The sequence below is a fragment of the Thamnophis elegans genome, chromosome 13 (assembly GCF_009769535.1).
Source record: "Thamnophis elegans isolate rThaEle1 chromosome 13, rThaEle1.pri, whole genome shotgun sequence".
NCBI classification, from domain to species: domain Eukaryota; kingdom Metazoa; phylum Chordata; class Lepidosauria; order Squamata; family Colubridae; genus Thamnophis; species Thamnophis elegans.
In genome coordinates, this window is record NC_045553.1 from 2,474,939 (window position 1) to 2,502,014 (window position 27,076).

Consider the following 27,076-nt stretch of genomic DNA (forward strand, 5'->3'; position numbering starts at 1 on the left):
ACTGTCTAAGCCCCTTCTGGGATGGGGGGATAAAACGCCTGCAGAAAACCTGAGAAAGAGGCTTTTGGTGTACATCTCCTGGAGACCCAAGGAATGGTTAACCGAGGTGGCGCAGTGGTTAGGGTGCAGTACTGCAGGCCACTTCAGCTGACTGTGATCTGCAGTTCGGCGGTTCAAATCTCACCGGCTCAGGGTTGACTCAGCCTTCCATCCTTCCGAGGTGGGTGAAATGAGGACCCAGACTGTGGGGGTGATATGCTGACTCTGTAAACAGCTTAAAGAGGGCTGAAAGCCCTATGAAGCGGTATATAAGTCTAACTGCTATTGCTATTTCACGCTGTTCCTGTTCGTCTTTACACCGTTCCAAAGATTCACTGGGGTTTCTCCTGCAAGGAGTTCATGCCGTGATCTTTCTCAAAGCGTCCCGAGAACTGCCAACTTCTCCCTTTTAAAGGCTTACCATTTTCACAGATTTATTATACATTTTGACGTAGTGCTGAGAAAGATGAACTTCGTCTATTTTGAAGGTGACCCCGGAGAAGCTCAGCTGCCTGGCTATGTACATTCCTCTTAGCTTCATATCCATGGCAACTATTTCCATGGCGCCCACGCCTCTGAAGATTAAAAGAAGAAGAAGAAAAGACAATTTTTAAAGGGAGATTATTCCTCACAGGGACCTGCTGGAACTTTGAGAAGCTGCGCCAATGCTTCCAACGATTGCTTCTCCCATTTTGACACAACACTAGCCAAGCCCTACAAACTTACCTTCTTTCAACTGCTTGGATAAAGTCGCTGAATTCCCTAAATGGAGTCCCTTCCCCCCAGATCCCAAGGCGGTTCATATATGCCATGTTCCGGGGCTCTGAAGCACCTGAAAGGAAACGTTTAAAAAAAAAAAAAAAATTATCCAGGTTTCCCCCTACCCGCTTTGAAAACAGCATTGCAATCCACTCGACGTTCGCATGATGGAAACACCACTTACCTGTGGCACTAGCATAAATAACCCTGGCCTTTGGAAGCTTGTTCTGCAGTTCCAGAACAGCTAAGCCTGTCTTAGTTGGCTTTGATGAGCCAACTGGGCAAAGGTTTTTAGCCTTGTGGCATTCGTCAAAGACGATCTGAGGACGTGGTTAAGAAACAAGACATTTCACAAACACACATGTATTAAGTTGCACAGTAAGCATTCCCCTGAATGGAAGCCAGAAATTGTTCTCTATAACTAATATATATTCATCAATTAGGTATGTTTATTTTACCAATGTTGAACAATAAATCCGCTGTAAGTAAGGGATGTTAATGAACGTTTCAACGAACTATTCCAGGAAAACATGGCGATTTAAAGATCAGCACAACCTTCTAGGAATTAACTAGCCGAGATACAAAACTGAGCTGTTTTTTTCAACTATGGTAACTTCCTGACATGTGACCTTCGGTACCCAGAATTCCCCAGCCAGGGAAGTCATTGTTGGTGATTCTGGGGACCTCTGAAAACTGAAAAATTACTTTATCTGGAGGTTCGCCACTATCTGGAGGCATTATCTGCTTTCCAAATTTTTGATAGCCTTGGAATTGAAAAATGCAACTTATAAAAGAGTATCAGACACCAATCAAAAGATGCTAATTTAATAAGAGGGATATTGCCCCAATCTAGCAACCGGAAAAGGATACCACTCCGTCAAAGTCATCTCCGCACCAATGAAGAAGCTGCTTCAGCCTGGTTTTATATTTTCCACCAGACTGACTTTCCCCGATAAGTGAAGAATAAGTCGCAAAGATAACCCCCTTCTTCACGCTTCCATTGTGCTTGGAAGAAATTTTCCCGTATTTGAACTAAAGCAGAAACAAGAGATATGAAAGATGATCTGTTCCATTTCAAATGTGCACGCATTATCTTCCCTAACTCAACGCCAAATAGCATTAAAAACTGTGTCTTAAAAAGAAAAAAAAAACATTTGATTTTATTGTGCTTGGCACTCAAATAAACCAGAAAGCTGTTAGATTCCCACAGAAGTTTCTGCTTTGGTATTTTTTGTTTAGAACACCCTTTACTCTGTCACTGTATACAAGTTTCATTAAACTGAGAAAGACTATCTTATATGTCACATATTAAATATGTTTTCCAGGAACAATTATCCTGGCAGCTAAATTGTCCAATGAGATGCTATAAATACACAAATTCTAGCAAGTGGTTTCTAATTTAATTTTTGCACATTTTTACGGGAGAATGCAGAAAATATAATACTATTCTGCATAATTAAATTCCCCAGTGTTTCAATAACTGAGGATTTGAAACCCCCTCCCCATTATGACCTTCAAAACATAAAACTTGCCTACTGCAACAATTAACCCGAAAAATAATTTGTGAACGAGCGATTGTTACCCTACTTCCCAACTCAGCAACCCACAAAGTAACAAAACTATCTATGGTAGGTTTCTGATTTAAATTCCAAAACAAAGCATTCATCAGGCATGCATCTCACACAAGCGTACCTAATGCACGTGTGTGTGTGTGTGTGTGTTTTGTTTTTGCTTCAACTGTACAATAGTAAAATATTTCCACACCTTGTTTAATGAATGGACCAAAATGTTTTTGGCGCCAATATCTCTCAAGTCCCTTTCGGCATCGTATTTCAGGTCGTTTGAAACGCTAAACCTGGAAGAGGACAAAGGCGACACAGGCCCACCATGAAGACAAAGCCAGTGACAAGGAGAACAGCCCCCTACCGACCCCAATGCCCGAGTGGGAGACTTACCAGACCGCCCTTTTTCTACCCAAGAGGTAGTTTTCATAAATGATGCCGGCGATGGTCCTTCCTTTCCCTACGCCGGCACCGTCGCCTATCAAAAAGCCAGCTCGGTCTCCGTTTGGTAGGAATGTCTCGTGTTGCTACGGGGAAGTGACAGAATTTATTTAGCGTGTGGCCTAGAATACACGGATAAGAGCAGTGAAGGTATATAAAGAAGGCATTTAATGCCATGGTGCACGTATGAGGGAAATACGGTATTTTTTCGGATTATAAGACTCATCTGACTATATGACGCATATGAGGGGGGAAAAGGAGTTTGGCCTCCAAGTGCCCCATTTTTAGCCCTTTTTGCGGGCCTTTTTTTGGCCCTTTTCCGAGGCATTTTGACCAGCTTTGAGGCTTTTTTTGGCCAATTTTTGGGGCTGAAAAAAGGCCTGAAAACAGGCCGGAAAATGGACCCAAGAAAGGCCCAAAAACAGGGTGTGCAGAGCCCAAAAAATGACCGGTGCTTCAGAATATTCGGACTATAAGGCACACGGGGATTTTCACCCCCTTTTGGGAGACAAAAAAAGTGCCTCTTATATTAGTATATTATATTAGTCAATTTAGTAAACTAGGAGGAATTCAAGAATATATAAGCTACAGGTTACATTTTGGAAACAGGTTGCTTCGTGAGAATGGGAAGAGTGTTTATAGCTTGATTATCTAGGTCAGGGGGTTCCCAATCTTTTTTTCAACACGGAGCCCCTTTTGTGGCCACAGACCCCCCAAGACTTCACTCAAGATTTAAATCGTAAAATTTCTTCAAATCTTTGCGGAACCCTGTGACATTTCGGCCCCCCAGGTGTCTGCAGATCACAGGTTGAGAAGCCCTGATCTAGGCTATTTTCCAATAAAGCATGGTATCTGTTAATGGGAGAAAGTCTGCTTTTTCAGAAATAGCAATAGCACTTAAGACTTATATACTGCTTCACAGTGCTTTTCCAGCCCTCTCTAAGCAATTTTACAGAGTCAGCATATTTGCCCCCAACAATCTGGGTCCTCATTTTACCGACCTCGGAAGGACGGAAGGCTGAGTCAACCTTGAGCCTGGTGAGATTTGACCTGCCAAATTGCAGGGAGCCAACAATCAGCTGAAGTAGCCTCCAGAACTGCACTCTAATCACTGCACCACCATGGCCCTTCCTTCCTTCCCACTTAGCACTTAGACTTATATACTGCTTCACAGTGCTTTTCCAGCCCTCTCTAAGCAATTTTACAGAGTCAGCATATTTGCCCCCAACAATCTGGGTCCTCATTTTACCGACCTCGGAAGGACGGAAGGCTGAGTCAACCTTGAGCCTGGTGAGATTTGACCTGCCAAATTGCAGGCAGCCGGCAGGCAGCAGAAGTAGCCTGCGGTCCTGCATTCTAACCTGAGCCACCCACAAAAACCCTTTACAATATCTGTGGCAAGAACTTGTCTTCGGTCTGTTTTTGGTGGGCTTTGGGAAGGGCACGAATTTGTAGCTAGCCTCTGACGAAGCCAGTACCTGTGCTGCGTAAGTAATTGCTTCGAGCTGCAAGGCTGAAAGCCAACCACTGTCGATGCTTTCTTCCGGAATGGAGGATTTGTACCATACTTCAGGAGGGGTCACGCTGGAGAGGGAACTGGTTTCCACCACCGGATCAGGATGGCGCAAGCCGGTTTTTACTGCGGGACAAAAGGCAGGGTTGTGTAAGACGGCGTTTCTCCACCTTGGACACTCGGATATTGAATGTTGATTAAAAAGCCGGAGGAGACGTACATTTTATGGGCATATATTCGGCGTAGGTCTCCGCGTGGCCCATTTCTTCTTCGTCCTCTTCCTCCGGTTCTTCTTCCTCTTTTGTGACGGGCACTTTCTGCAGAAAAGATCAGAGTGTGTTGACAGACAGACAGACACACACACACAGAGGTCTAACCTCATGATCGTCTTCTCGCTGAGTTTCAGAATGCTACTTTTAAGGTGTTCTCCTTCTAAGTCCAGTTATTTTCCACCAGAAGAGATTTTGAAATACTTTAGTGTATGTATGTGTGTGTGTGTCTGTCTGTCTTGCATAACCCACTTATGCCTATACTCCGTTGCTTTGAAGCAAAGAAATGTGTGCCTGAAATGTGTCCGTATATTCTATTTTAAAAAGGCTGAACAGGGTCCTCATTGGTAAATAGCACGTCTACAAAATTTCTCCAAAAAAGCTTGCAATATCATGATCAAATACACGAAACCAAGTATGAAAAAGAAATCAGTCTATACAACACGTCAAGCTCTAGGATTTCAGAGTTTAAGGGACAGGGTTCCATTGTAACAGGAACATTACGTGAGATGAACAAAAACCAAATAAAGCCACATAAATATAAATTCGGGGTTGTACTTACCATGGTAGGAGAGAAGCTTCTCATTTTTAGATCGTTTACCCAGATCCTGGTGACCTCTTTAGTTGAAGTCTCCTTTTTAACAGCACCGTTACTCATATCGGCTGAAAGGAAAACATCCCAAAGGATTAAACATTAAGGAAAATGTCTATGATGTAATAAAGCGTTCTCGAAGTCCGTGTAAACGAGAGGCAAACTTTTTATTCACCAAAACACCACCGTGCAGATGAGCTTCAAGCCACTCTTAAATTCACAGCTACCAGGAAGATGCAAAGGCTAAAGGCACCAAAGTTGGATGGAGATTACACCAAATTTCCCAGGTTTGGGGGGTGAGAGAAAGGAAACTCTATAGCCTGTTCCAACAACGGAAGTGATCTTACCAAGCATAGTGGCGTTTACCACGTTTGGGGACACAAGTATTATTTCTGTAAAAAAGGCAACATTTGGGACCCTCAATATGTTTTTTAACATCCACCCATTTTAGTTTTCTTTTTCTCTCTACCTAAATGAACATGAGGCTTTGTCCTGTTTGGGAGAGCTGGGTCAGAACAGTTGAAGAGACACACCGTTCCCTACCCCAAAGCCCGCCCGTCAACGTCCATTCAGACGACTCCGCTACTTACTCGCCGCGGTGGCCACCGGGGGAGCGATGTTGGGCGGAGGCTTCAGTTTCATCAGTTCGTTAAGACTGTTGTTCTTGAGGAGGTCTTTCAGCTGGATCTGGTCCTTGGGCACGGGAGTAGTCAGGGTGTTGCGCGCCACGGGCAGCGTCACCGAGGGCCGCGTGGTGGTGCTGGTCTGTATGATTTTGGCTACGGTGATGGTCTGTCTGGTACTGGTCACGGGGGTTGTTTTCGACATGACGAGGGTCGTCCCCAGCGTGGGCAGCTGGTTGATTTGATTCAGGACGAAGGTTGTGGTGGAAGGTGGTTGCTAAAGGAACGGGAGAGACTCGTTCTTGTGGTTGCAGGAGAACCACAGATAACTGCCCGGCATTTTTCTTCCTAATTTAGGCGTGAAAGTTGCTTCGATTGTAAGTGATTCTAAGCGGCAGGCAGCCCAGTACAGCAAACAGGATTAAAGTAGTAAAAGAACCATAACGTAAAATAAAACCTACAGCAACATCAGAGACGCATCAATTATGCTGAGGAATACCTTTCCATCGGTCTTTCTAAAACAGGCAAGCTTGGGCAGGTATTGTAAATGCCAGCAGGATGAGGCTGACCTGACTTCAGGTGAAATGATGTCTCATAGCAGGTTTGATTCTACAGATTCAGTGCAATGGTTTGGAAACCTACCCTAAGTATCCTCTGATTCAAAATATTGTGAAAGATTTTTTTTTAATTAAGACATACTGATCCCAAGAGAATTAACTGTAGTGTTAGATTGGTGCTATTGGTATTTATTTAACACAACATACTTTCTTTACCTCAGGTGTATTTAGCAGAAAATACTGTGCATGTATAATGCAACACTAGCACAACCCTACTTATTTTTAAAGCTGTACAAAATCTGAATGGTAATTTAAGCGAACGATGCAGATCATCTGAATTGGAGCTTATCACTGTGAAATGCTCTTGTAAACAGACCAAATAGTAGATATTTGCACTGCTAGAGAATCCTTCACCTAAGCTAATGACTTAACCCAGTTTGTATATTCAAACCACAAACTGCAACGTTAAAGTAAGCAAACAAATTGGATGTGAGGCACAACTCCCTGAACAACAAAATAAACACAACCCAAGTTGATATCAAGCCCTCTGTGAATTGCTACATCTTTGTCTCTGGTTAAGCAAGTTTGATAAACACAACCAGTAAGTGGGGTGTGTTGTGGCCATAATCCCCAATTCATAGCTCAAAGGAGGGGCTGGCCAAGAATATTTGGTGTGGCTTCTTGTATTGTCTGAACTCAAGTCATGGTTCTAGTATTCCTTACACGGAAGTCAATCTACCTTTGGTTAATGAAAACTTTCTCAGAGAAAATTGTGTGGCAAATAGCACATTCGAGGCGACTGACAAAAGGAGCTGCAACGTTACATTGTTAGAGAAACCTGGTAAGGAGATTAATGTCACATAAAGTCAATGCAATGTTTTAAATGGCCAGCAGAATATAGTCATAAAAAGTGTATTTCCCAAAGCTGAACATTATAAATCTAGCCTTAATTCCTTATTCCCATAAATGTCAAGCAGGATATATGGCAGACACACAGGTGGTCAGTACCAATTTTACAAGTCCCAGGAAATCTGAGAAAGAAGGCTTTCCATTTACAGATAATAAAGTAACAAAGTTTAGAATGATGTTATTTTGCTATGTTAAGGTTGATAAAATAAAGTATAACCAGCTTTTCTCTGCCTAGTAATAAACTGTATCAGCAATGGGTTATTTCATCCCCCCCCAAAAAAAAGTAACTCAAATGCTACTTAGACCATGACAAATACAAAATTGTAGAAAAGCTTTCCAACCTGCTGAATGGCTGGAGATGGAGTTGTGAGACCCATATCTGGAGAATCGATATCAAACAAGTCATTTGGGCTAATTCCACTTTCACTTAAAGCTGTAAGCAAAAGATCTTGTCCTGGTTCCACCATTTCTGAAACAAGAGCAAATGAGAGATAAGCTTTTTTCCACCAGGACAGCTGCTTCTACTAAACCATTATTTCTTTTATCGTTTCACTTCTAAAATGGCATCATACTGCCTCTCAGTTGCCATCCCTTAAAAGCTCCCCCAACTTAGTTCAGCAGCACCTAAAACATGTGACAGAAAGTTATCATTGCATAAGAATGAAAATCAGATTAGGACAACCATTTGTCTGAAATGTTAAAGAGTTTCCTGCTGGAACATGAGATGGACTAGAAGACCTCCAAGGTTCCTTCTGGTTCTGTTATTTTGTTAAATCCCTTCTCCAAGTCATTTTCTAAAGAGCAATAGTTTCACTAAATGCCAAAGTGCTTCCAGTTTCCCCAGCCCAGTCAAGAGCAATCTTCTTTGTAAATAAACCATGGATCCAAAATACAAATATGATGAAATGTCCCATTAATCTTTAGAGCACAACAGCAGACCTTGCCTGACAGTGCTGGACACAGATAACAAGGTAACCCCTTAACGCGGGGGTCCCCAAACTTGGCAACTTTAAGACTTGTGGATTTCAACTCCCAGAATTCTCCAGCCACCATAGCTGGTTGGAGAATTCTGGGAGTTGAAGTCCACAAGTCTTAAAGTTGCCAAGTTTGAAGACCTTTGCCTTAACCTAAGAATACCCAAGACTTTAACATTCATGCATCCATTAGCCCCCACCCCTCCAAAAATATTTCATTTTTATTTGTTTAGCATATTTAGGAACTGCCCATCTGCCTCACAGGGGGACGTCTGCTTTAGCTTTTTTTCTAGGAAAATTTTCCTTGATTGCTACTAGAAGGCAGACTACATCACATTGTAGCTAAATATTCAGCTGGAATAGACGGTGTTTTTTTAAAAAAAAATTACTCTCATTAAGTTTAGCCGCATTTCTCTGAAGTCACCCAAGAAGACAGGAAGCTTCTGTCTTTGGTCATGAGCTTCCAGGAAGTAAGTTGAAAAAGAAAACAGGAACCATAAACTGCACTACTAGAAAGCAACATACCCACCTCAATTGACAGCTTAAGCTTCTCTGATTATCTCCTTGTCGTCCATGTGCCCTACAGTGACAATCCCGGATTCCACCAACTTCATTTTCAAGCGTGACACAGCATGCAGATTTTACACTCCCTTCCAAAGGGTTGTATGAAAGAAAAACTGAACACCAAGACACGTAGCAACTCAAAGTTCTATGTTGCTAGAGGCCAAGGTAAAATTTCCCCAGAGCTACCAAAAAAAAAAAAAAAAACCCAAACCCTTCAAGACCTTCAAGAATTATGAATGAGCGCTTGTTAACTGAGCATGTTATCAAAACAAAAGGTCCTGGCATTCTCCTGAAGATTGCAGTGATATTCTTCAAGGTTTGAAACTAAATTAGTTTCCAAACAATTAGCGTTGGCTTTGTGAGACACAGATGTATCACTTTCCAAAAGGGATAGAAAATTATGCATCAGTCGATACAACCAACCCAGCCTTTGCCTAGAGAAGAGAGTTTAATGAGCATGGAATCAGGCAGGCAGGCCCTTTGCTTGTCTGAGATCTTCTCAACTGTCCTTGCCAGGATGTAAAATCTCATCAAGGATAATCCCGAATAATGTCACAGAGACTCGAAGACTCCCTGATGTGCAAGGGAGCACAGTAAGAGAGAAAATATACCTTGTAAATCTCCTTCCCTGCCACGTGTTGTAGAACATAAACTTCCGGATAGGGCTGGATCTAAGGGAACACTCAGACCTCACATTGTCCCCATAGATCAACCTCAATGAGTCCTGTTAGTGGCAGGGCTAGAGAAAGGTCACCAATAGAGAGGGAGACCTGGAAACAATAGTCGCTTCTCTTGAGCCAGCCAGGAGGAACAAACTGCAGCCCCCCCCACTTGTTTAGCAAAAAAAAAAAAGGAGGGGGGCATCCATACTTTACAGCCTTCCCACCCATCAAGGGCATCTTTCCACCCAGCAAGTCTGGGAACAAAAAAGGCAGGAAAACAAGGGCTGGGTGAAGGAGGTACCCCCTGCAAGTCCAGGCAGAAGGCAAAGTTTCCCAGAGCTGCAGAGGGGCCATCCAATACTCTACACCCCCATGCTGGACTCCGCAGCCACCTCTGACCTCAAATCACCAACATACAAACATGTGCATATATATATACCCACATACACAATGTAAATAAATATATACATACATACATACATACATACATACATACATACATACATATATATATATAATTTTTACAACCCCTGGTAAGCCCCAACTATGGGAGGAAGCCAACTGCTTCCATCATCTGTCAATCGGCTCGTCACAAGAGTCCATCACGACAGAAACCCAATATTTTTACTGTTGCCTTTGTTATATTTGTGTTTATCAGCACAAATAAAACACACACACACACACACACACATATATATACACACACACACATACAGCATGTGTATGCAAAAATGCAGAAACACACCCACACACAAACACACACCCACATACACAAAGTAAGCCTCCTCTTTCAATTTCTTAAACTGTCAAGGCACAAAGACATGCACACACATGCATGAATATGTACATCCACATATTCACACTATTTAATATAATATTAAACTATACATGCGTGGATAAACAGATGGAGGGAGGGAGGGAGAGAGAGAGAGAGGCATTTTTCTATTATATGTCAATAGGGGACATGTGGGCTCCCCCCTCCCCAACAAGGCTTCCAAGCAAGGCTGCCTCTTTCTCTTTTTTAAACAGTCAAAATACAGACGCACCCAACCCACATATACGTGTGTGTGTGTGTGTGTGTGTGTGTGTGTGTGGATAGACAGAGTTCCTGTTAGTGACCAGGGGGCTCTCCACAAAAGCTTCCAAGTAAGGCTGCCTCTTAGTCAAAATAGCAATAGCAATAGCTATTGCTCTTAGTCAAAACAGACACGCTTTGATATATAATATTAAACTGCCTATGTGCATATATATATGGATAGACAGAATTTGTATTGGGTGCCAGGAGGGTCTCTCTCCAAGGCTTCCAAACGAGGCTTGCCTTTCTTTCTTTCTTTCCTTTCTCTTTCTAGTCAAAATACACACACCCAACCCACATATACACAATTTAATATATTAAACTGCATAGGTGTATATATGTGTGGATAGCCGGAATGCCTCATGGGGGGCAGGAGGGTCTCCCACCCCGGCTGCCTCTTTCTCTCTCTCTCTCTCTCTCTTTCCTGGGGATGCAGCACCCGGAGGCACCCAGGGAAGCGGCCGGGAAAGGGGGTGAAAAAGCCCCTCTTTCTGCGGAGAAGAAGCCCCCTCCCCGCGTCACTGCGGACGCCGCTTTGGAGCCTTTCGCCATTCATCGCCTCGGCTGCTTTGGAGCCCCCCGCAGGGCGAGCGGAGCGGAGGCGCCCGGACGAGGCCGCCTCTTTCTCCTCAGGCGGCAGCCACTCGGACCCGCGAAGCCGGGCAGTAGGAAGGGGGGGGGGGGGAAGGACGACTCACTCTGGCCGCGTCTGGAGGGCCCCGCCGAGGAGGCTCCCGGTCGCCGTTCCCGCCTTTCCTCCTCCTCTTCTTCTTCTTCTTCCTCCGCCCTCGCCGCCGCCGCTGCGTCCTCCCCGCGGCCGTCGCCTCAGCAGCCGTCGCGCCGTCCGCCGCTTTCTAACTCGCCGCCGCCATCTTGGCCCGCGCGCCCTCCGCTCGCGCCCTCCCTCAGGCGGAGAGGAGGGGGGGGAGGGAAGAGCCGAAGGGAGGAGGCGCGCCTGCGCGGAAGGATCGGGCCTCCTCCGCGACGTTTGACGCCGGCCCACGTGACCGCCGCGAGGCCAGGGTCGCGCTTGCCCTCCTTGTTGCCGGGCGAAACAGGCCCACGTGACCGCCCGTCGCGCTTCCTTCCTCTCTCTCTCTCTTCGCCTACCCCCCCACTTTTCCGAAGCGCAAGGCCAAGAAGGGCCGCGGTGCGCACGCGCGGCTCAGGGGCGGAGTCAGGTGGTCTCGCCGGCCGGGGTCACGTGACGGCGCACCGAGGCTGGTTCCTGAGGAAAAGGAAAGGGAGGGGGAGGAGGAGAAAAAAAGGAAGGCGAGGAGGAGTAAAAAAAAAAAAAAAAAAAGATGGAGGCGCGCATGTCCTCCAGCGCCTCATCGCGGAAAAGGTCGGATTCCGTGGTCGCTTTCGTTCCCCTCGCCGGTGTGGAGCAGTTCGACGGCGGTCGCGGTTCTTCAAGGCTCGAAAGTGAATCTAGGCCCGTCTTTTTTTTTTTTTTCCTCCCTTTGCTGCCCGTTGGGAGGGGCAAAGAGGAGGCCGAGGAGACGGCGGTTGAGAGTCACGTGACCCCCGCCTTGCCCAAGATGGCGGCGCTGTACGTCACCACGCAAAGAGGGGAGGAAAGCGGACGCACGTCTCCCTCGGATCGCGAGAGCCGCTGGTGCATGACGGGAAAAAAAGAAGATCCTGGTGGCGCGACGTCATTGCCAGCATGGCCAATGGGGAGCACTGCGCAGGCGCAGTGAAGGAAAGCTGCAGGTTTTTTTTTTTACCCCAATCCATCTTTTTAATTTTTTAAAAAAATCTGACATTACAGAACTAAACTGAAATGTATTAATTCCACTCTTACATTTCATGACAAACCAGACAAAACGTCATGAGCCAAGGAAAGTCAAGAAGCTTAAACTAAAACATGAACCAGCATTTTAACAGCTGAACAGAGAAAAGGAATTAAAATGCTGCAATTAAAAAAAATGGATGGGTAAAGCATGTAGAACTGAACATTTACAAACTAGTTAAAACCGGGAATTGCTGATTGCTTTTAAAAAAAACACCACAGATGGATCATGGGGATGAACGGCAGAAACGGGTAATGAATGAGAATACATTGTCCTAGCTAGCTGCTTCCCATTCCACCAGTCTCCGGAGACATTGATATTGAGCCGTAGGTTGACTCAGCCTTCCATCCTTCCGAGGTGGGTAAAATGAGGACCCGGATTGTTGTTGGGGGCAATAAGCTGACTCTGTAAACCGCTTAGAGAGGGCTGAAAGCCCTATGAAGCGGTATATAAGTCTAATTGCTATTGCCCGGGTTCGTTTTTGCGGCTGAATTTACAGTGGTTTTTTTTCCATCTTTGTGTTGGGGGTAAAAAAAGACAAAACGTGATGCTTCAATAGCCATTATTTGAGAATCAACTATGCTTTCTGGATAAACCTTGCCCATCGAGGTCTCCAAATAAAAAGAGCCGATGCGATACTTAATAGTTTCTTATTTACAGGCTCGGGTTTTATTTACGATGCGTTTGGACGCCCTGCTTTGCGAGAGGTGAAACGCCGCCGGCGAACGGACAACCCGCTCTTGATGCTAAAAGAATGAATTTTAAAAAAAAACTGTTATTCTTCAAAAGGGAAGAAAGTTGCGCAGGGAGCGCCGCAATCTGCCGCCGCTGCGAACGGATTCCCACGTTGCGCCTCTTGCGGCGTCCTACAGGCTTCTCTCCTTGCCGAGATGCCGCCGGTTACGACTTAAACCTGGGGCTGCGGCGACGATGGAGCCGTATATCCTGCGTGGAACCGGCCTGCCCGGGCGGGGGCTGCGTTCCCCGTCCTCCGAGCTGTCGACACGTGTCCAGGATTGACCCGATTCCCACGACCGGCCGCTCCGGGAGGCCAGAAACGGCCGGGGGCCGCCGCTTCCACCCACGTGGCTCCTTTCCCAGCCGGAGAAAAAGGCGGAAGAAGGCGCGGCGCGCCTCCTCCAATCGGGAGCCGCCTCCCCGCCGCGCCGTCCAATCAGCGCCCGGCAAGCTCATTTCAAACTCTTTGCCTTCCTCGGGCTTGGAGCGCCAACCGGGAAACGCCTTCCCGCCGCCCAATCGGGAGCCCGGAGGGGTTTGAGTGGCAGGCCGAGGGGGGGCCTAAGGGTCTCCCCCACACCCCTTGAGAAAAGTCTTGGCAGCCCCTCGGGGAGGGGACGAGGGGATCCTCGCGGAAGAAGCGCTTCCCTCGCCCTTTGCTGGGCTGTACTTTGGAGTATGGCCAAAGGTAACGCGCAGGGAAGGGGGGATGATGGGTTTTGGGGGTCCTGATGGATGGGGAGGGCGCTAGGAGCAAGGGGCTGGTGGTGGTGGAGGGGGCGACGGGAGGCGAGGATGATGAGGACCGCCGGCCAAGATTGGAGCAGGGATGGCCCCTTTAAGATCTGCGGACTTTAACTCCCAGAATTCCTGAGCCAGGGATTCTGGGAGTTGAAGTCCGCAGGTTGAAACCCCTCCCCCAGTTGTCCACCCCTGACCTGGATGGAGAGATGGGATAAGAGCGAGAGTTGGGTGGGTTAGAAGTCTGGGTATCAAGACCTTCTCAACCCTGGCCCCGTTAAAGAGGGGTGGACTTCAACTCCCAGAATGCCCCAGCCAGCTATGGGGAACCCTGGGAGTGAAAATCCACCCATTTTCAAGTTGGGGATTCGACTAAACCAGTGTTTCCCAACCTTGGAAACTTGAAGATGTCCGGACTTCAATTCCCAGAATTCCCCGGCTGGGGAATTCTGGGAATTGAAGTCCGGACATCTTCAAGTTTCCAAGATTGGGAAACACTGGACTAAACAGTGTGAATTTGTGCAAAAGATGGGAAGACTCAACTCTTGGCGATTGGGTGGCAAGCCATGCCCATTTTCCCCCCCATTGCTTTCTTCCGGGATGGGTCCTTGACTTTTCATGCTTAGGGTCTCGTCTTAAAAGATTTCCTTGTGGTCTCCTATCCTTAGCAACCGGATTTCATCCTAATTAGTTTTTCAAAAGCATCTAGCCTTTTTTTACAAATGAACAGCACTATCCCGCTGGGGTCTGGCACCAGAAGAAAATGACTTCTAGTCCCACCTAGCCCGACCCACCTCACAGGGTGGAGGTGGTGGTAGAGAAATAATATGTTTGCTGCCATGGGTTGAGATGGATGGATGAGCGTAAGATCAGAAGATGTGGAGATTTGGCCCATAGAATCGCCAATAGTGAATGATAACATATAGACAGACAAACAGATGATAGAGACACAAGCAATGGATGATAGATGAATGATAGGTGGGTAGGATAGATGGATGGATGGATGGATAGACAGACAGACAGATGTTGATGGAGATAGATAGATAGATAGATAGATAGATAGATAGATAGATAGATAGATAGATAGATAGATAGAAAGATGTTGATGGATAGATGTTGATGGATAGATGTCGATAGAAAGACAGACAGACAGACAGACAGACAGACAGATAGATATGGATGTTGATGGATAGAAGTGGATAGATGTTGATGGATAGATGTTGATAGAAATAGGTAGGTAGGTAGGTGTTGATGGATAGAAATAAATAGATAGATAGATAGATAGATAGATAGATAGATAGATAGATAGATAGATAGATAGATAGATAGATGTTGATGGAGAGATCTTGATAGGTTGATAGATAGATGTTGATAGAAGTAGATGGAAATAGATAGATAGATAGATAGATAGATAGATAGATAGATAGATAGATAGATAGATAGATAGATGTTTGTTGATGGATAGATCTTGATAGGTTGATAGATAGATAGATGTTGATAGAAGTAGATGGAGATAGATAGATAGATAGATAGATAGATAGATAGATAGATAGATAAATAGATGTTGATGGATAGATCTTGATAGAAGTTGATAGATAGATAGATAGATAGATAGATAGATAGATAGATAGATAGATAGATGTTGATAGTAGAGTGAGATAGATAGATAGATAGATAGATAGATGTTGATAGTAGATGGAGATAGATAGATAGATAGATAGATAGATAGATGTTGATGGATAGCTGTTGATAGAAGTTGATAGGTAGATGTTGATGGATAGCTTAGATAGATGGATGGATGGATGGATGATAGAAAGAGGGACAGACAGACATGATAAAGAAAAATGATATAGAGTTGATAAAGAGATAGATGATAGATAAAGTTGATGGATGATAGATAGATGTTGATAGAAATAGGTAGGTAGGTAGGTAGGTAGGTAGGTGTTGATGGATAGAAGTTGATAAGTAGATGTTGATGGATAGAAATAGATAGATATAGATAGATAGATAGATAGATAGATAGATAGATAGATAGATAGATAGATAGATGTTGATGGAGAGATCTTGATAGGTTGATAGATGTTGATAGAAGTAGATGGAAATAGATAGATAGATAGATAGATAGATAGATGTTGATGGATAGATCTTGATAGGTTGATAGATAGATAGATGTTGATAGAAGTAGATGGAGATAGATAGATAGATAGATAGATCTTGATGGATAGATCGTGATAGAAGTTGATAGATAGATAGATAGATGTTGATAGTAGATGGAGATAGATAGATAGATAGATAGATAGATAGATAGATAGATAGATGTTGATAGTAGATGGAGATAGATAGATAGATAGATAGATAGATAGATAGATAGATAGATAGATAGATGTTGATGGATAGCTGTTGATAGAAGTTGATAGGTAGATGTTGATGGATAGCTTAGATAGATGGATGGATGATAGAAAGAGGGACAGACAGACATGATAAAGAAAAATGATATAGAGTTGATAAAGAGATAGATGATAGATAAAGTTGATGGATGATAGATAGATGTTGATGGAGAGATGGAGGGAGAGAGAGAGAGATGAAACAGAAAGAAAAGGAAGGAAAGAAAGAAAGCAAAAGCGAATCCACTGGAGCTCCCCTTGCAAACAGCAGAGGATCCCCCCCTGCCTCTCCCCCTCCGCAAGAGGATCTGCCAGATCTCCCGCTGGGACCCCTTCCAGCTCCGAGAACCGGGCTGGCCGACCAGGCGCTTCGGGACCGCCCTGCCCCACCGGGTGTCCCGGACGCGCCTCCGGGCGGCCCCTGGAGCCCTGGGAAGAGGCTTGGGGCGGGCGGTGGCGGCGGCTGCGGCTCCTCCTCCTCCTGCCGCCGCTCTGCCAGCTGTGCCCGCTGGGCCAAGAGCGCGCGGGGCAGCGGCCCCTTCCCTATCTCTCTCTCCCCTTCTCGCCCTGCGCAGGCCGGCGGAAGATGCCCCAGCCCAAGCCGGGGCGGGCGGCAGCGGCGGAGGCGGACCAGGGCTCCGGAGGAGGAGGAGGAAGCGGCGGCGGAGACAAGCGGGAGCCGGCCCGGCCCAGGATGAACGGGGTAAGCCCAGATTTCCCCTCTCCTCTCCCCGGCCAGGAGGGCAGAAGCGCCCCGGGGAAGGGAGACGGCATCCGTGCGCCCAGGGCGCAGCGCAAAAGCCACATAGGAAGGCTGCGGCGGGATCGGGCCCTGGGTAGGCGGCAAGGCAGTGGGGGGGACCCTCGCCCGGGGGTCGCCGCCTTTGCAAACCGCCTGCCCGGCAGGGAGAAATGGGGAGCCCTCCGGGGGGGAAAAGGAGCTGCAGCCAGGAATTAGCTGTGCAACAGGCGGGCTAAGATTTCCCTCCTTCCAGGGGGGCCAGCTGGCTGGGGATGATGGGCCTTGCAGTCCAGCACTGGGGCGGGCCAGCCTTTGCTGGTGGGCGGGCAGGAGGATGAGTTCCCCTGGGAATCCCCCTTTCCATCCGGGAACACATTTTTACTCTATTCTGTTATTTATGATATATTTATTATACTCTGTGTTTCTGCTGTATTTATATTGTGTTTATACTGTATCCTGCATTTCTATCATTATTCCATTAACTTTCATGCTATATGTGCTATATCCTCTATTTATGCTATGTTTACTATATCTTGTATTTATATCCCATTTACTATATTCACTTTTATGTTATGTTTACTATATCTTATATTTATATCCCATTTGTTATATCTTTTATGCTATATTTACTGTATTTTCTACTTATACCGTATTTACTATATCCTCTACTTATACTATATTTACTATATCTTATATTTATGTCCGATTTACTATATTCTCTTTTATGCTATATTTACTATATTTCCTACTTGTACTATATTTACTATATCCTATATCCTATATTGGACCTGGGTACTTGAGAGACCGCCTGCTGCCAATTACCTCCCAAAGACCCATCAGATCGCACAGGGTCGGCCTCCTCCAGGTTCCGTCTACCAGCCAATGCCATCTGGCCACCACCCGGGGGAGGGCCTTCTCTGTAGCAGCTCCGGCCCTTTGGAACGAACTCCCCGTAGAGATTCGGACCCTCACCTCTCTCCAGGCCTTCCAAAAAGCCGTCAAAACCTGGCTGTGCCGGCAGGCCTGGGGTTGATGAGTTCCCCCTCCCCTCTCGACTTGTATGGCTGTATGACTCTTGTGTATTTTAATTACGTGTATTGTGTTTGCATCCCCTTTTCCCCTTTTGAGTTGTTCGCCGCCCCGAGTCCCTCCCGGAGAAGGGCGGCATACAAATAAATTAAATCTACAATCAATCAATCTACAATCCTATATATTATATTTACTATATCTTGTATTTCTATCCTGTTTACAGTATTCTCTTTTATTATATATTTACTGTATTTCCTACTTATACTGTATTTACTATTTCCCGTATTTATGTTACCCCGTTTCCCCAAAAATGAGACATCCCCAGATAATAATCCCAATCGGGGCTTTTGAGCGCATGCGCTAAAATAAGACCCTCCCCCGAAAATATTGCAACACAGCAGCAGCCATGGGGTGACCACGCTCACCATCTCCTCCTGCACCCCAAGAATAGTAAGACCTTCCTGAAAATAAAGCCAAGCGCTTATTTCAGGGGTCAAAAGAAAATAAGACCCTGTCTTATTTTGAGGAAAACACGATACATTTCCTATATGGTGTCTTATTCTATAATTACGTTCTGCATTTAAGCTGCATTTACTATCTCCACTATTTGTATAGGGGACGCGGTGGCTGAGTGGCTAAGACACTGAGCTTGTCGATCGGAAAGGTCGGCAGTTCGGCGGTTCGAATCCCTAGCGCCGCGTAACCGAGTGAGCTCCCGTGACTTGTCCTAGCTTCTGCTAACCTAGCAGTTCGAAAGCACATTAAAAAATGCAAGTAGAAAAATAGGAACCACCTTTAGTGGGAAGGGAACAGCCTTCCGTGCGCCTTCGGCATTGAGTCATGCCGGCCACATGACCACGGAGACGTCTTCAGACAGCGCTGGCTCTTTGGCTTTGAAATGGAAATGAGCACTGCCCTCTAGAGTCGGGAACGACTAGCATGCCTGTGCGAGGGGAATCTTTACCTTTACCTTACTGTATTTACTATATGCCATATTTACTCTATATTTCCTATATGCTGTATTATGCTATAATTACAATATTCTGCATTTAAGCTATATTTACTATCACCTCTATTTATACTGTATTTACTATATCTTGTATTTAAGCTGTATTTGCTGTATGTGGTTGTACTGTATTTACTATAAGTCTGTATTTATGTTACTTTCAGTATGGGGTGTTTTTTATATCCCAGTCGGATGTTACATAATGGGTTGTACTAGTTTAGACATTCAAGCTAAATTCATGCCATCTGGTTTTGGTCCTTAACCTGGATGGTTTGTAAATTATGGCTTATACTAGGATAGAATCTTACCAAAATGATGGACTTCCTCTGAATTCATACTGGCTGTGAACAGTGTTTTTCAAAGATTTGTGGACTTCAACTCCCAGAATTCCACAGGAAGATGGATTCCAACTCCCAGAATTCTCCAACCATCAAGGAATTCTGGGAGCTGAAGTCCACGCTTCTTAAAGACGCAGAGGTTACGAAACACTGGCTTACGGCATTGTCTGAATTTAATCTATGCTCTAAGGCTCAACCCAATGTCGGAACTTAATCTCTGGTAGATTATGATTTAGCAAATTCTGCTGAAGCCAACAACGGCGAACGAGGTCTGTATTTTTCCAATCTCTCCCTTTTAGGAGAACATCTTTACCTGTCAAGCCAAAATTTACAGCTACGTGAATCCCAGTAAAATTTCCACCTCTCGGCCCCCGCTTCAAGAGGAGAACTCCACCACACATCCCGAGACGAAAGGCCAAACCAGCAAACTTGAAACTTGCCAAAAACTGGAAGGTAAGAATACATTTCTCTCCTAGGAGTTGGCTGTGTATCCCGGCATCCTTTCTAATTTTCTGAGGGGCAAAGGGAAAAAAAATGTAAGATCTATTCCGCTAGTTTCCTCTTTCTTTCCCCCCGCCCCAAATTGCAGACCGAGTACCGGTGGGTGACTCGGCCTCCAGCGTTGCAAAACCCAACAGACAGAACAGCAGCGCCACCGAATGTGAATCGTCCGCTTCTCCCTCCAGCCCCAATCCCGAACCGACGGAAATTCGGAAACTCCCACCAGCCGAATCGGACGTGGTCCCCAGCCAAAAGCAGGGCCCGAACAAGGGAAGCAAAAAGCCTACGTCCCAAAGGAAGTGAGTCCCAACTTTTAAAGGGGTGGTGAGGCTTTGGGTAACTTTAATTCTGAATTTTGGGAGCATCCGGAGGCCCAGTGGGAAAAAGCTCCAGTCCTTTCACATGGACCTGTTCTTTTTTTTTTTCTCTGTCTCAGAGGCCAAGGAAAAACGCCCCCAAACCGAAAAGTAACTGACTATTACCCGGTTAGAAGAAGTTCCAGAAAGAATAAAAAAGAATTACAGGTAAGGTCTGTCTAACAGCTTCTCTCTTCCTCTTAACGAATGTGTTCCTTTTCAGGACTACTCAAGAACGATACAAATTCCCCAAATTGTCCCCAGTCCAACTTTGCCCGGGGTGATAAAGGAATAGAATAGAATAGAATTAGGAAAGAAGGAAGGAGAATAGGAATAGAATAGAATAGAAATATAGGATAGAATAGAATAGAAATATGAAATGGAATGGAATGGAATAGAAATATAGAATGGAATGGAATAGAATAGAAAAATGGAATGGAATGGAATAGAATAGGAGGCGAGGTGGCGCAGTGGTTAGGGTGCAGTACTGCAGGCCACTTCAGCTGACTGTTATCTGCAGTTCAGCGGTTCAAATCTCACCGGCTCCAGGTTGACTGAGCCTTCCATCCTTCCGAGGTGGGTGAAATGAGGACCCAGACTGTGGGGGCAATTTGCTAAAAATCTGTAAATCACTTAGAGAGGGCTGAAAGCCCTATGAAGCGGTATATAAGTCTAATTAATAAATAATAAATAAATAAATAGAAATATGGAATAGGAATAGAATAGAAATATGGAATGGAATAGAATAGAATAGAAATATGGAATAGAATAGAAATACAGAATGGAATGGAATAGAATAGAAAAATAGAATGGAATAGAATAGAAAAATAGAATGGAATAGAATAGAAATATGGAATGGAATGGAATAGAAATATGGAATGGAATGGAATAGAATAGAATAGAAATACAGAATGGAATGGAATAGAATAGAAAAATGGAATGGAATAGAATGGAATGGAATAGAAATATGGAATGGAATAGGAATAGAATAGAAATATAGAATGGAATAGAATAGAAAAATAGAATGGAATGAAATAGAATAGAAATATGGAATAGAATAGAAATATGGAATAGGAATAGAATAGAAATATAGAATGTTATGGAATAGAATAGAAAAATAGAATGGAATAGAATAGAAATATGGAATAGAATAGAAATATAGAATGGAATAGAATAGAATACAAAAATAGAATGGAATGGAATAGAAATATGGAATAGAATAGAAATATGGAATAGGAATAGAATAGAAATATAGAATGGAATGGAATAGAATAGAATAGAAATTTAGACTAGACTAGGATAGGATAGAATAAGAATAGAATATAGAATAGAATTCTTCATTGGCCAAATGTGATTGGACACACAAATTTGTCTTTGGTGCAGATGTTCTCAGTGTTCATAAAAGAAAAGATATCATAAGATACAACACTTAATGATAGTCATATGGTATAAATAAGCAATCAAATCATACTAGGAAACAGTCAAATATAAATCGTAAGGATACAAGCAGCAAAGTTACAGTCATAAGTGGGAGGAGATGGGAGATAGGAACGATGAGAAGATTAATAGTAATAGTAATGCAGACTTAATGAATAGACAGTCTTGCATATTTCTAGCAATAACTCCCTGCATTGTCTTCTATCTTGTAGACAGAGGAGAAAAAACGAATAGATGAGTTAATCAAGAGTGGGAAGGAAGACGGGATGAAGGTAAATTTATATTTCATAGATCACATTTAGAAATCACCCACTTCACTCGTGGACTAAAACGAGCCATGTGCAAACGTAAAAACTTAAAAGCTGCGATAAATATCATAAAAATCCGTTAAAAGCAAGGCTGCAATAATTGAAAAAGGGACATGGTGGCTCAGTGGCTAAGACACTGAGCTTGTCGATCAGAAAAGTCGGTAGTTCAGCAGTTCGAATCCCTAAGCGCCACGTAACAGAGTGAGCTCCCGTGACTCGTCCCAGCTTCTGCCAACCTAGCAGTTCGAAAACAGGTAAAAAATGCAAGTAGAAAAATAGGAACCACCTTTGGTGGGAAGGGAACAGCGTTCCGTGTGCCTTCGGTGTTGAGTCATGCCGGCCACACGACCACGGAGACGTCTTCGGACAGCGCTGGCTCTTCGGCTTTGAAACGGAGATGAGCACCACCACCACCCCGAGTCGGGAACGACTAGCCCATATGAGGGGAACTTTTACCTTTACAATAATTGAAATTCAGAAATAAAATGCAGCCTAACTGCTTTCAGGTGGAACGCAGGACGTTGACAAAATGCCTTTCGCCTTTCGGTCGTTAACGCTGAACGAAGTTCAAGGAACTGGCGGCAGGGACGGGGGACGGTTTCCCTTATGAATAATTTCTCTTGCTGTTCTCCGCAGATTGATTTTATTGACGGCAAAGGCCGGGGCGTCATTGCCACCAGGCATTTTAACCGGGGTGAATTTGTGGTCGAATATCACGGAGACCTCATTGAAATTACGGATGCAAAGAAACGGGAAGCCGCTTACTCCCAGGATCCATCAACGGGCTGTTATATGTACTATTTCCAATACTTGAGCAAGACTTTCTGGTAAGCGTCCTCCTCCCTCTCTCCTTCCTTCCTATCCTCTCCCCGAAAACCAATTTTGAGAAAATAACCCTAATAAAAGAAGTAAAGAAGAATAAGAGAAGCAACTGAGACAAACTAGCTTGTGTTTGAAACCAGCATTTCAAAAGCCCGACACGTTATGCAGGTTTAGTCAGTTGTGTTACTGTCAACAAACCACAGTCAACAATGGTGTTTCTCAGCCTCGCAAACTTGAAGATGGATGGACTTCAACTCCCAGAAGTCCCCGGGATATGGCTTCTCTAGAGCCCAGACTCTATGGTTGCTGGAGCTCAAAAGATGTGCGGACTTCAACTTTTAAGAAGGGGGGATTTAAACTCCTAGAATTCCTTGAGGTCTGGCTTCTCTAGAGCCCAGACTCTATGGTTGCTGGAGCTCAAAGGATGTGTGGATTTCAACTTTTAAGGAGTGGGGATTTAAACTCCTAGAATTCCTTGGGGTCTGGCTTCTCTAGAGCCCAGACTCTATGGTTGCTGGAGCTCAAAAGATGTGTGAACTTCAACTTTTAAGGAGTGGGGATTTAAACTCCTAGAATTCCTTGGGGTCTGGCTTCTCTAGAGCCCAGACTCTATGGTTGCTGGAGCTCAAAGGATGTGTGGATTTCAACTTTTAAGGAGTGGGGATTTAAACTCCTAGAATTCCTTGTAGTCTGGCTTCTCTAGACCCCAGACTCTATGGTTTCTGGAGTTCAGAAGATGGGTGGACTTCAACTCCCAGAATTCCCCAACCAGCAAGTCTGGCTGGGGAATTCTGGATGTTGAAGTCCATCTATCTTCAACCTAGTTTAGAACAATGAAGTTCTAAACATTCAAACTTATTGCCAGCTCAATAGCAAACTTGGTTTGTTTCCTATTAAAATACTCTCTCTTAACTATAGCTGTCCATGATTGGACCAGAGAAATCAAGCTTTTCTGTGTGTCCCCCTGCCCCCCTCTCCTCCATGAAATCCACCCCTTAGTGTCGATGCCACCAAAGAGACGAACCGCTTAGGACGTTTGGTGAATCACAGCAAGTGTGGGAACTGTCAGACGAAGCTGCACGACATCAGCGGAGTCCCCCACCTCATCCTGGTGGCGTCCCGGGACATCAAAGCTGGCGAGGAGTTGCTGTACGATTACGGGGACCGGAGCAAAGCGTCTTTGGAGGCCCATCCCTGGTTGAAACACTAAAGGGATCCCTTGCACGAGAGTAAGCATTGGGTTTTCCTTAACGAGGACTTGTTGGCAGCTCTTAGGGGAGGTTACCTCCCAGAGATCTCGTTGGTGGCTGGCTAAGTAAGTAAGTATAAATATAATCTTTATTGTCATTGTACTTAAATACAACGAAATTGGTTAAAAGGCCAACAGGGACAATGGAATCTTCACCTGAACTGACATAAATATGAAAAGACTGACTTTATTATTGTTATTTCTTTTCTTCTTCTTCTTCTTCTTCTTCTTCTTCTTCTTCTTCTTCTTCTTCTTCTTCTTCTTCTTCTTCTTCTTCTTCTTCATCATCTTCATCTTCATCTTCTCCTCCTCCTTTCCCCTCCTCCTCCTTCTCCTTCCTCCTCTTCTTTTTCTTCTCCTCATCTCCCCACCATTCTATCCTTCTCATCTCCCTCCCCTCCTCTTCCTCCTCCTCTTTGTCTTCCTTCCTTCCTTCTTCTCTCTCCTTTCTTCTTCACTCTCCTTTCTTCTTCACTCTCCTTTCCTCGGCTTCGCAGAGATCCCTGCTTCGATGCGTCCTTCCCGTCTGCATGGACATCTCGTGAACCGTTCGGATTTCTGCACTCGAGGGACGTATTTTTTTTATATACAAACGCAAACACTTCAATCTTGAAACTGATCGAAGAAAGGGTGAATTTTGGGAAGAAAAACCTGGTTTCCTCCTTTTCTTAGCCGGGCACCCCGTGAAAGCGGACACGAGAACATTTGAGGGACCGTCTAGCTTTCCTTAGAGGTGTTTGGGCCTCCTTGTCCAGGATGATCACCTCCGCTTTGGGAGGTGGGGCTGGAGATTTGGGGTGATCTCTGCCTCAGAAGCTGCGGGGGAGAAGATCATGTCTCTGCTAAATGGCCAGGAGATGCTGGTTCAGGAGAGCAGCTGGAAGAACCAACCCCCCCAAAAAACAACCCCGTAGTCTCTTCAAAGTAGCCCCTTTGCAGCCTTATTTTTTTTTTAGAAAGAGGAAGAAAATTGGAAACCTGTTTTAACTCTGCTGGGAATCACTGGACTTGTCGTCAAGAAGGAACTACAGAGCTTGCAGTGTGGAAACCAGGGTCAGCTTGTCCTTCAAGAACCCGGTTTCCCCGGGGTCTGGTTGTGCGCTGCCTGCCATTTTATCATTATTATTATTTTGCTATTGTGAGCCATCCCCCCAAAAAAATCGGCACGGGTGAGCGGAGGAAGGAAGCCAGGGAGGCGAGTTGGGACTGTGGCAGGCGCTAAACAGCCTTCTTGCTTCGGCAAAGTCCTCAGCTGGGAGAAGAGACCCAGCCGTTTGAACATTGGGGTTTGATTCTCGGTGCTTTCTGGTACCCCGAGATTTTCTCCCCAGGTTTGCAAAAGAGGTTGGTGGATATGGGGTTGAGAAAACGCATCGCAGGTGGCCACGGGACGTCGAAAACCAGCGGAGGAATTGAGCCGCGCTTTGTATTTTGCTCCCTTCTGTCTGTCTCTCTCTTTTTGGGGGGAAGAGAAGTGGAGGGGGGGGAAAACCTGCTTTTAATGGAATTTGGGCCTCGTTCTTAAACAGGGACTTTTAGCCACCGAAGGTTTTAGGATGAAATCACTTCCCAGCTCGACTATTTGGTCGGAGAATTTATTTAACTCGGCGTTCCCGGACGTGTAGAAACAGGCCAAGTGGATCAGGGCGAATGGAATGGGTCGTCTCCCGGGGGGGGAAAAAAAAGAATGGATCGGGACTACATTCCCCAGAATTCTCAGCTTTCATCCCTGGTGTGTGGGGGGAGGGGGCTAGGTGAAGGCTGCTGTAAAGCACTTTGGGGGGGGGGGGAGAATTGGGAAAGGCGTAAGGATCAGGAGGCAGAATGGAGAAACGTGTTTTCCAAGTTTTACTTCCTGCTGGAAATTCACATACGCCATTTATTTTTTTCCCCTCCGCGTGCTCTCCGGAAGGGTCGGGAATGACACACCTGGCTGGGAATCCTGGGAAACGTAGTCCCAGCTGAGCGCCACACTCTTGCAGGGAGAGAGAGAGCGCGCGAGAGAGCGCCGTTTGAATAAAGCTCCGATACCCTGACGTTGGCGCTACAGAAACCGGGGACCTGAGGGCGATGGTGTGTTTTTTAGAAATGATGAACAAAGGAATGATCTGAAGAAAATTATTTCGCTGTACGAGAGTATAAATAAAGTGAACTATTTATTAAAAGAGAAGGCCGCCTTTTTCTGCCCGACTGACAGCCATGGAGGCGTTGGTTGTTCATATGGACATCTGCGTGAGCGCGAGGTTGCTTTCCCCACATCGTAGTGGCACGCTGCCGTCTTCCTTTCTTCAAATCGTGGTTTGTCTGTCCTGTGGCTGAGACGGCAACCTGGCATAGTAGAATGCATGAACCAGGTTTGGGTTGACCAATTCTCTGAACTACCTGTTGTGTCACGCCGGCATCCAGCAGAGCTGGCAGCAGAGTCGGACAGTGAGGAGGGTTGGGGAGGAACCTGGTCCAGTCCTGAAGTCTGGGGAAGGCTCCGATGAGGGCTCTGTGTCGGAGGCAGAGAGGGGGCCAGGGCCGTCTGACAGTTATCAGCTGCCTTCAGAGTCAGACATCAGTGAGGCAGAAGAACAGCTGGAGCCTGTTCCCAGTGTGTGCATGCACAGAGCTGCCAGGAGAAGGGAACAGCTAAAGAACAGGGGTCGACTTGGGAGTAAGGCCACAGGTGGACGGTGAATGGCCCCTCCCAGAGGAAATAAAAGCAACAGGGGAGTGGAGTTTGCAGGAGACCATTAATTCGCTTAATTGGTTCGCGACTCTCCAAGACTCCTTGCCAAGTTCTGCAGATCTCCACCTGGCAGCTCTCCAAGCCAGATGAGGTCTGTGACCGTAAATCCTCCCTTGAAAGACTTTGCTGGAGGTGAATGAGCAGAATTCACAGTCAATTAATAAAAAGGGTGTTTTCTCGGGACAAGGAGTTTGCTTCAGGCTCTCAGGAAGCCTCAGTCAGGACACTATCAAACCAAAACAGAACCTCCATAACTTGGTTACGACAAACCATAGATAAACAAACTGGCTTACTAAAAACACACCACCTTAGCCTGTGGTTTATGGTTCATTTGGCTACGTGTGCAAATTTAAATG

At 45.3% G+C, this 27,076-nt stretch overlaps 2 protein-coding genes across 3 annotated transcripts in view; one reads left to right on the forward strand and one right to left on the reverse strand.

The window, feature by feature from the left end:
• SBNO1 (strawberry notch homolog 1) overlaps positions 1–12,071 on the reverse strand; it is a 31,977-nt gene extending 19,906 nt beyond the window's left edge. The window contains exons 1-12 of one of the 2 annotated variants that reach the window (XR_004256375.1): positions 11,238–12,071; positions 7,606–7,733; positions 5,766–6,075; positions 5,146–5,246; positions 4,535–4,631; positions 4,280–4,440; positions 2,754–2,887; positions 2,563–2,653; positions 1,669–1,830; positions 983–1,118; positions 766–871; positions 461–614 (exon numbers count right to left, since the gene is read on the reverse strand). Coding sequence is in view for 1 of the 2 variants with exons in the window: in XM_032229158.1 (XP_032085049.1) it covers positions 461–614; positions 766–871; positions 983–1,118; positions 1,669–1,830; positions 2,563–2,653; positions 2,754–2,887; positions 4,280–4,440; positions 4,535–4,631; positions 5,146–5,246; positions 5,766–6,075; positions 7,606–7,731 (1,578 nt within the window). In the remaining variant the exon portion in view is untranslated. The remainder of the gene's footprint in view (positions 1–460; positions 615–765; positions 872–982; positions 1,119–1,668; positions 1,831–2,562; positions 2,654–2,753; positions 2,888–4,279; positions 4,441–4,534; positions 4,632–5,145; positions 5,247–5,765; positions 6,076–7,605; positions 7,734–11,237) is intronic. The other variant, XM_032229158.1, reaches the window with a different exon arrangement.
• Positions 12,072–13,537: 1,466 nt separating this feature from the next.
• KMT5A (lysine methyltransferase 5A) lies at positions 13,538–26,153 on the forward strand. The gene is made up of 9 exons (XM_032229833.1): positions 13,538–13,761; positions 16,774–16,901; positions 19,613–19,766; positions 19,903–20,113; positions 20,251–20,338; positions 21,820–21,879; positions 22,552–22,742; positions 23,737–23,966; positions 24,484–26,153. Exons 1-8 carry the CDS (start codon positions 13,752–13,754, stop codon positions 23,945–23,947), a joined length of 1,053 nt encoding a protein of 350 aa, XP_032085724.1. The 5' UTR covers positions 13,538–13,751; the 3' UTR covers positions 23,948–23,966; positions 24,484–26,153.
• Positions 26,154–27,076: the final 923 nt, after the last annotated feature.

What these genes read in the sequence shown, in the direction of transcription:
- KMT5A (XM_032229833.1), top strand. An exon ending in AACTTGCCAAAAACTGGAAG is followed by an intron (nt 19,767 to 19,902) that starts GTAAGAATACAT and finishes CCCAAATTGCAG; the next exon opens with ACCGAGTACCGGTGGGTGAC. An exon ending in AGAATAAAAAAGAATTACAG is followed by an intron (nt 20,339 to 21,819) that starts GTAAGGTCTGTC and finishes TCTATCTTGTAG; the next exon opens with ACAGAGGAGAAAAAACGAAT.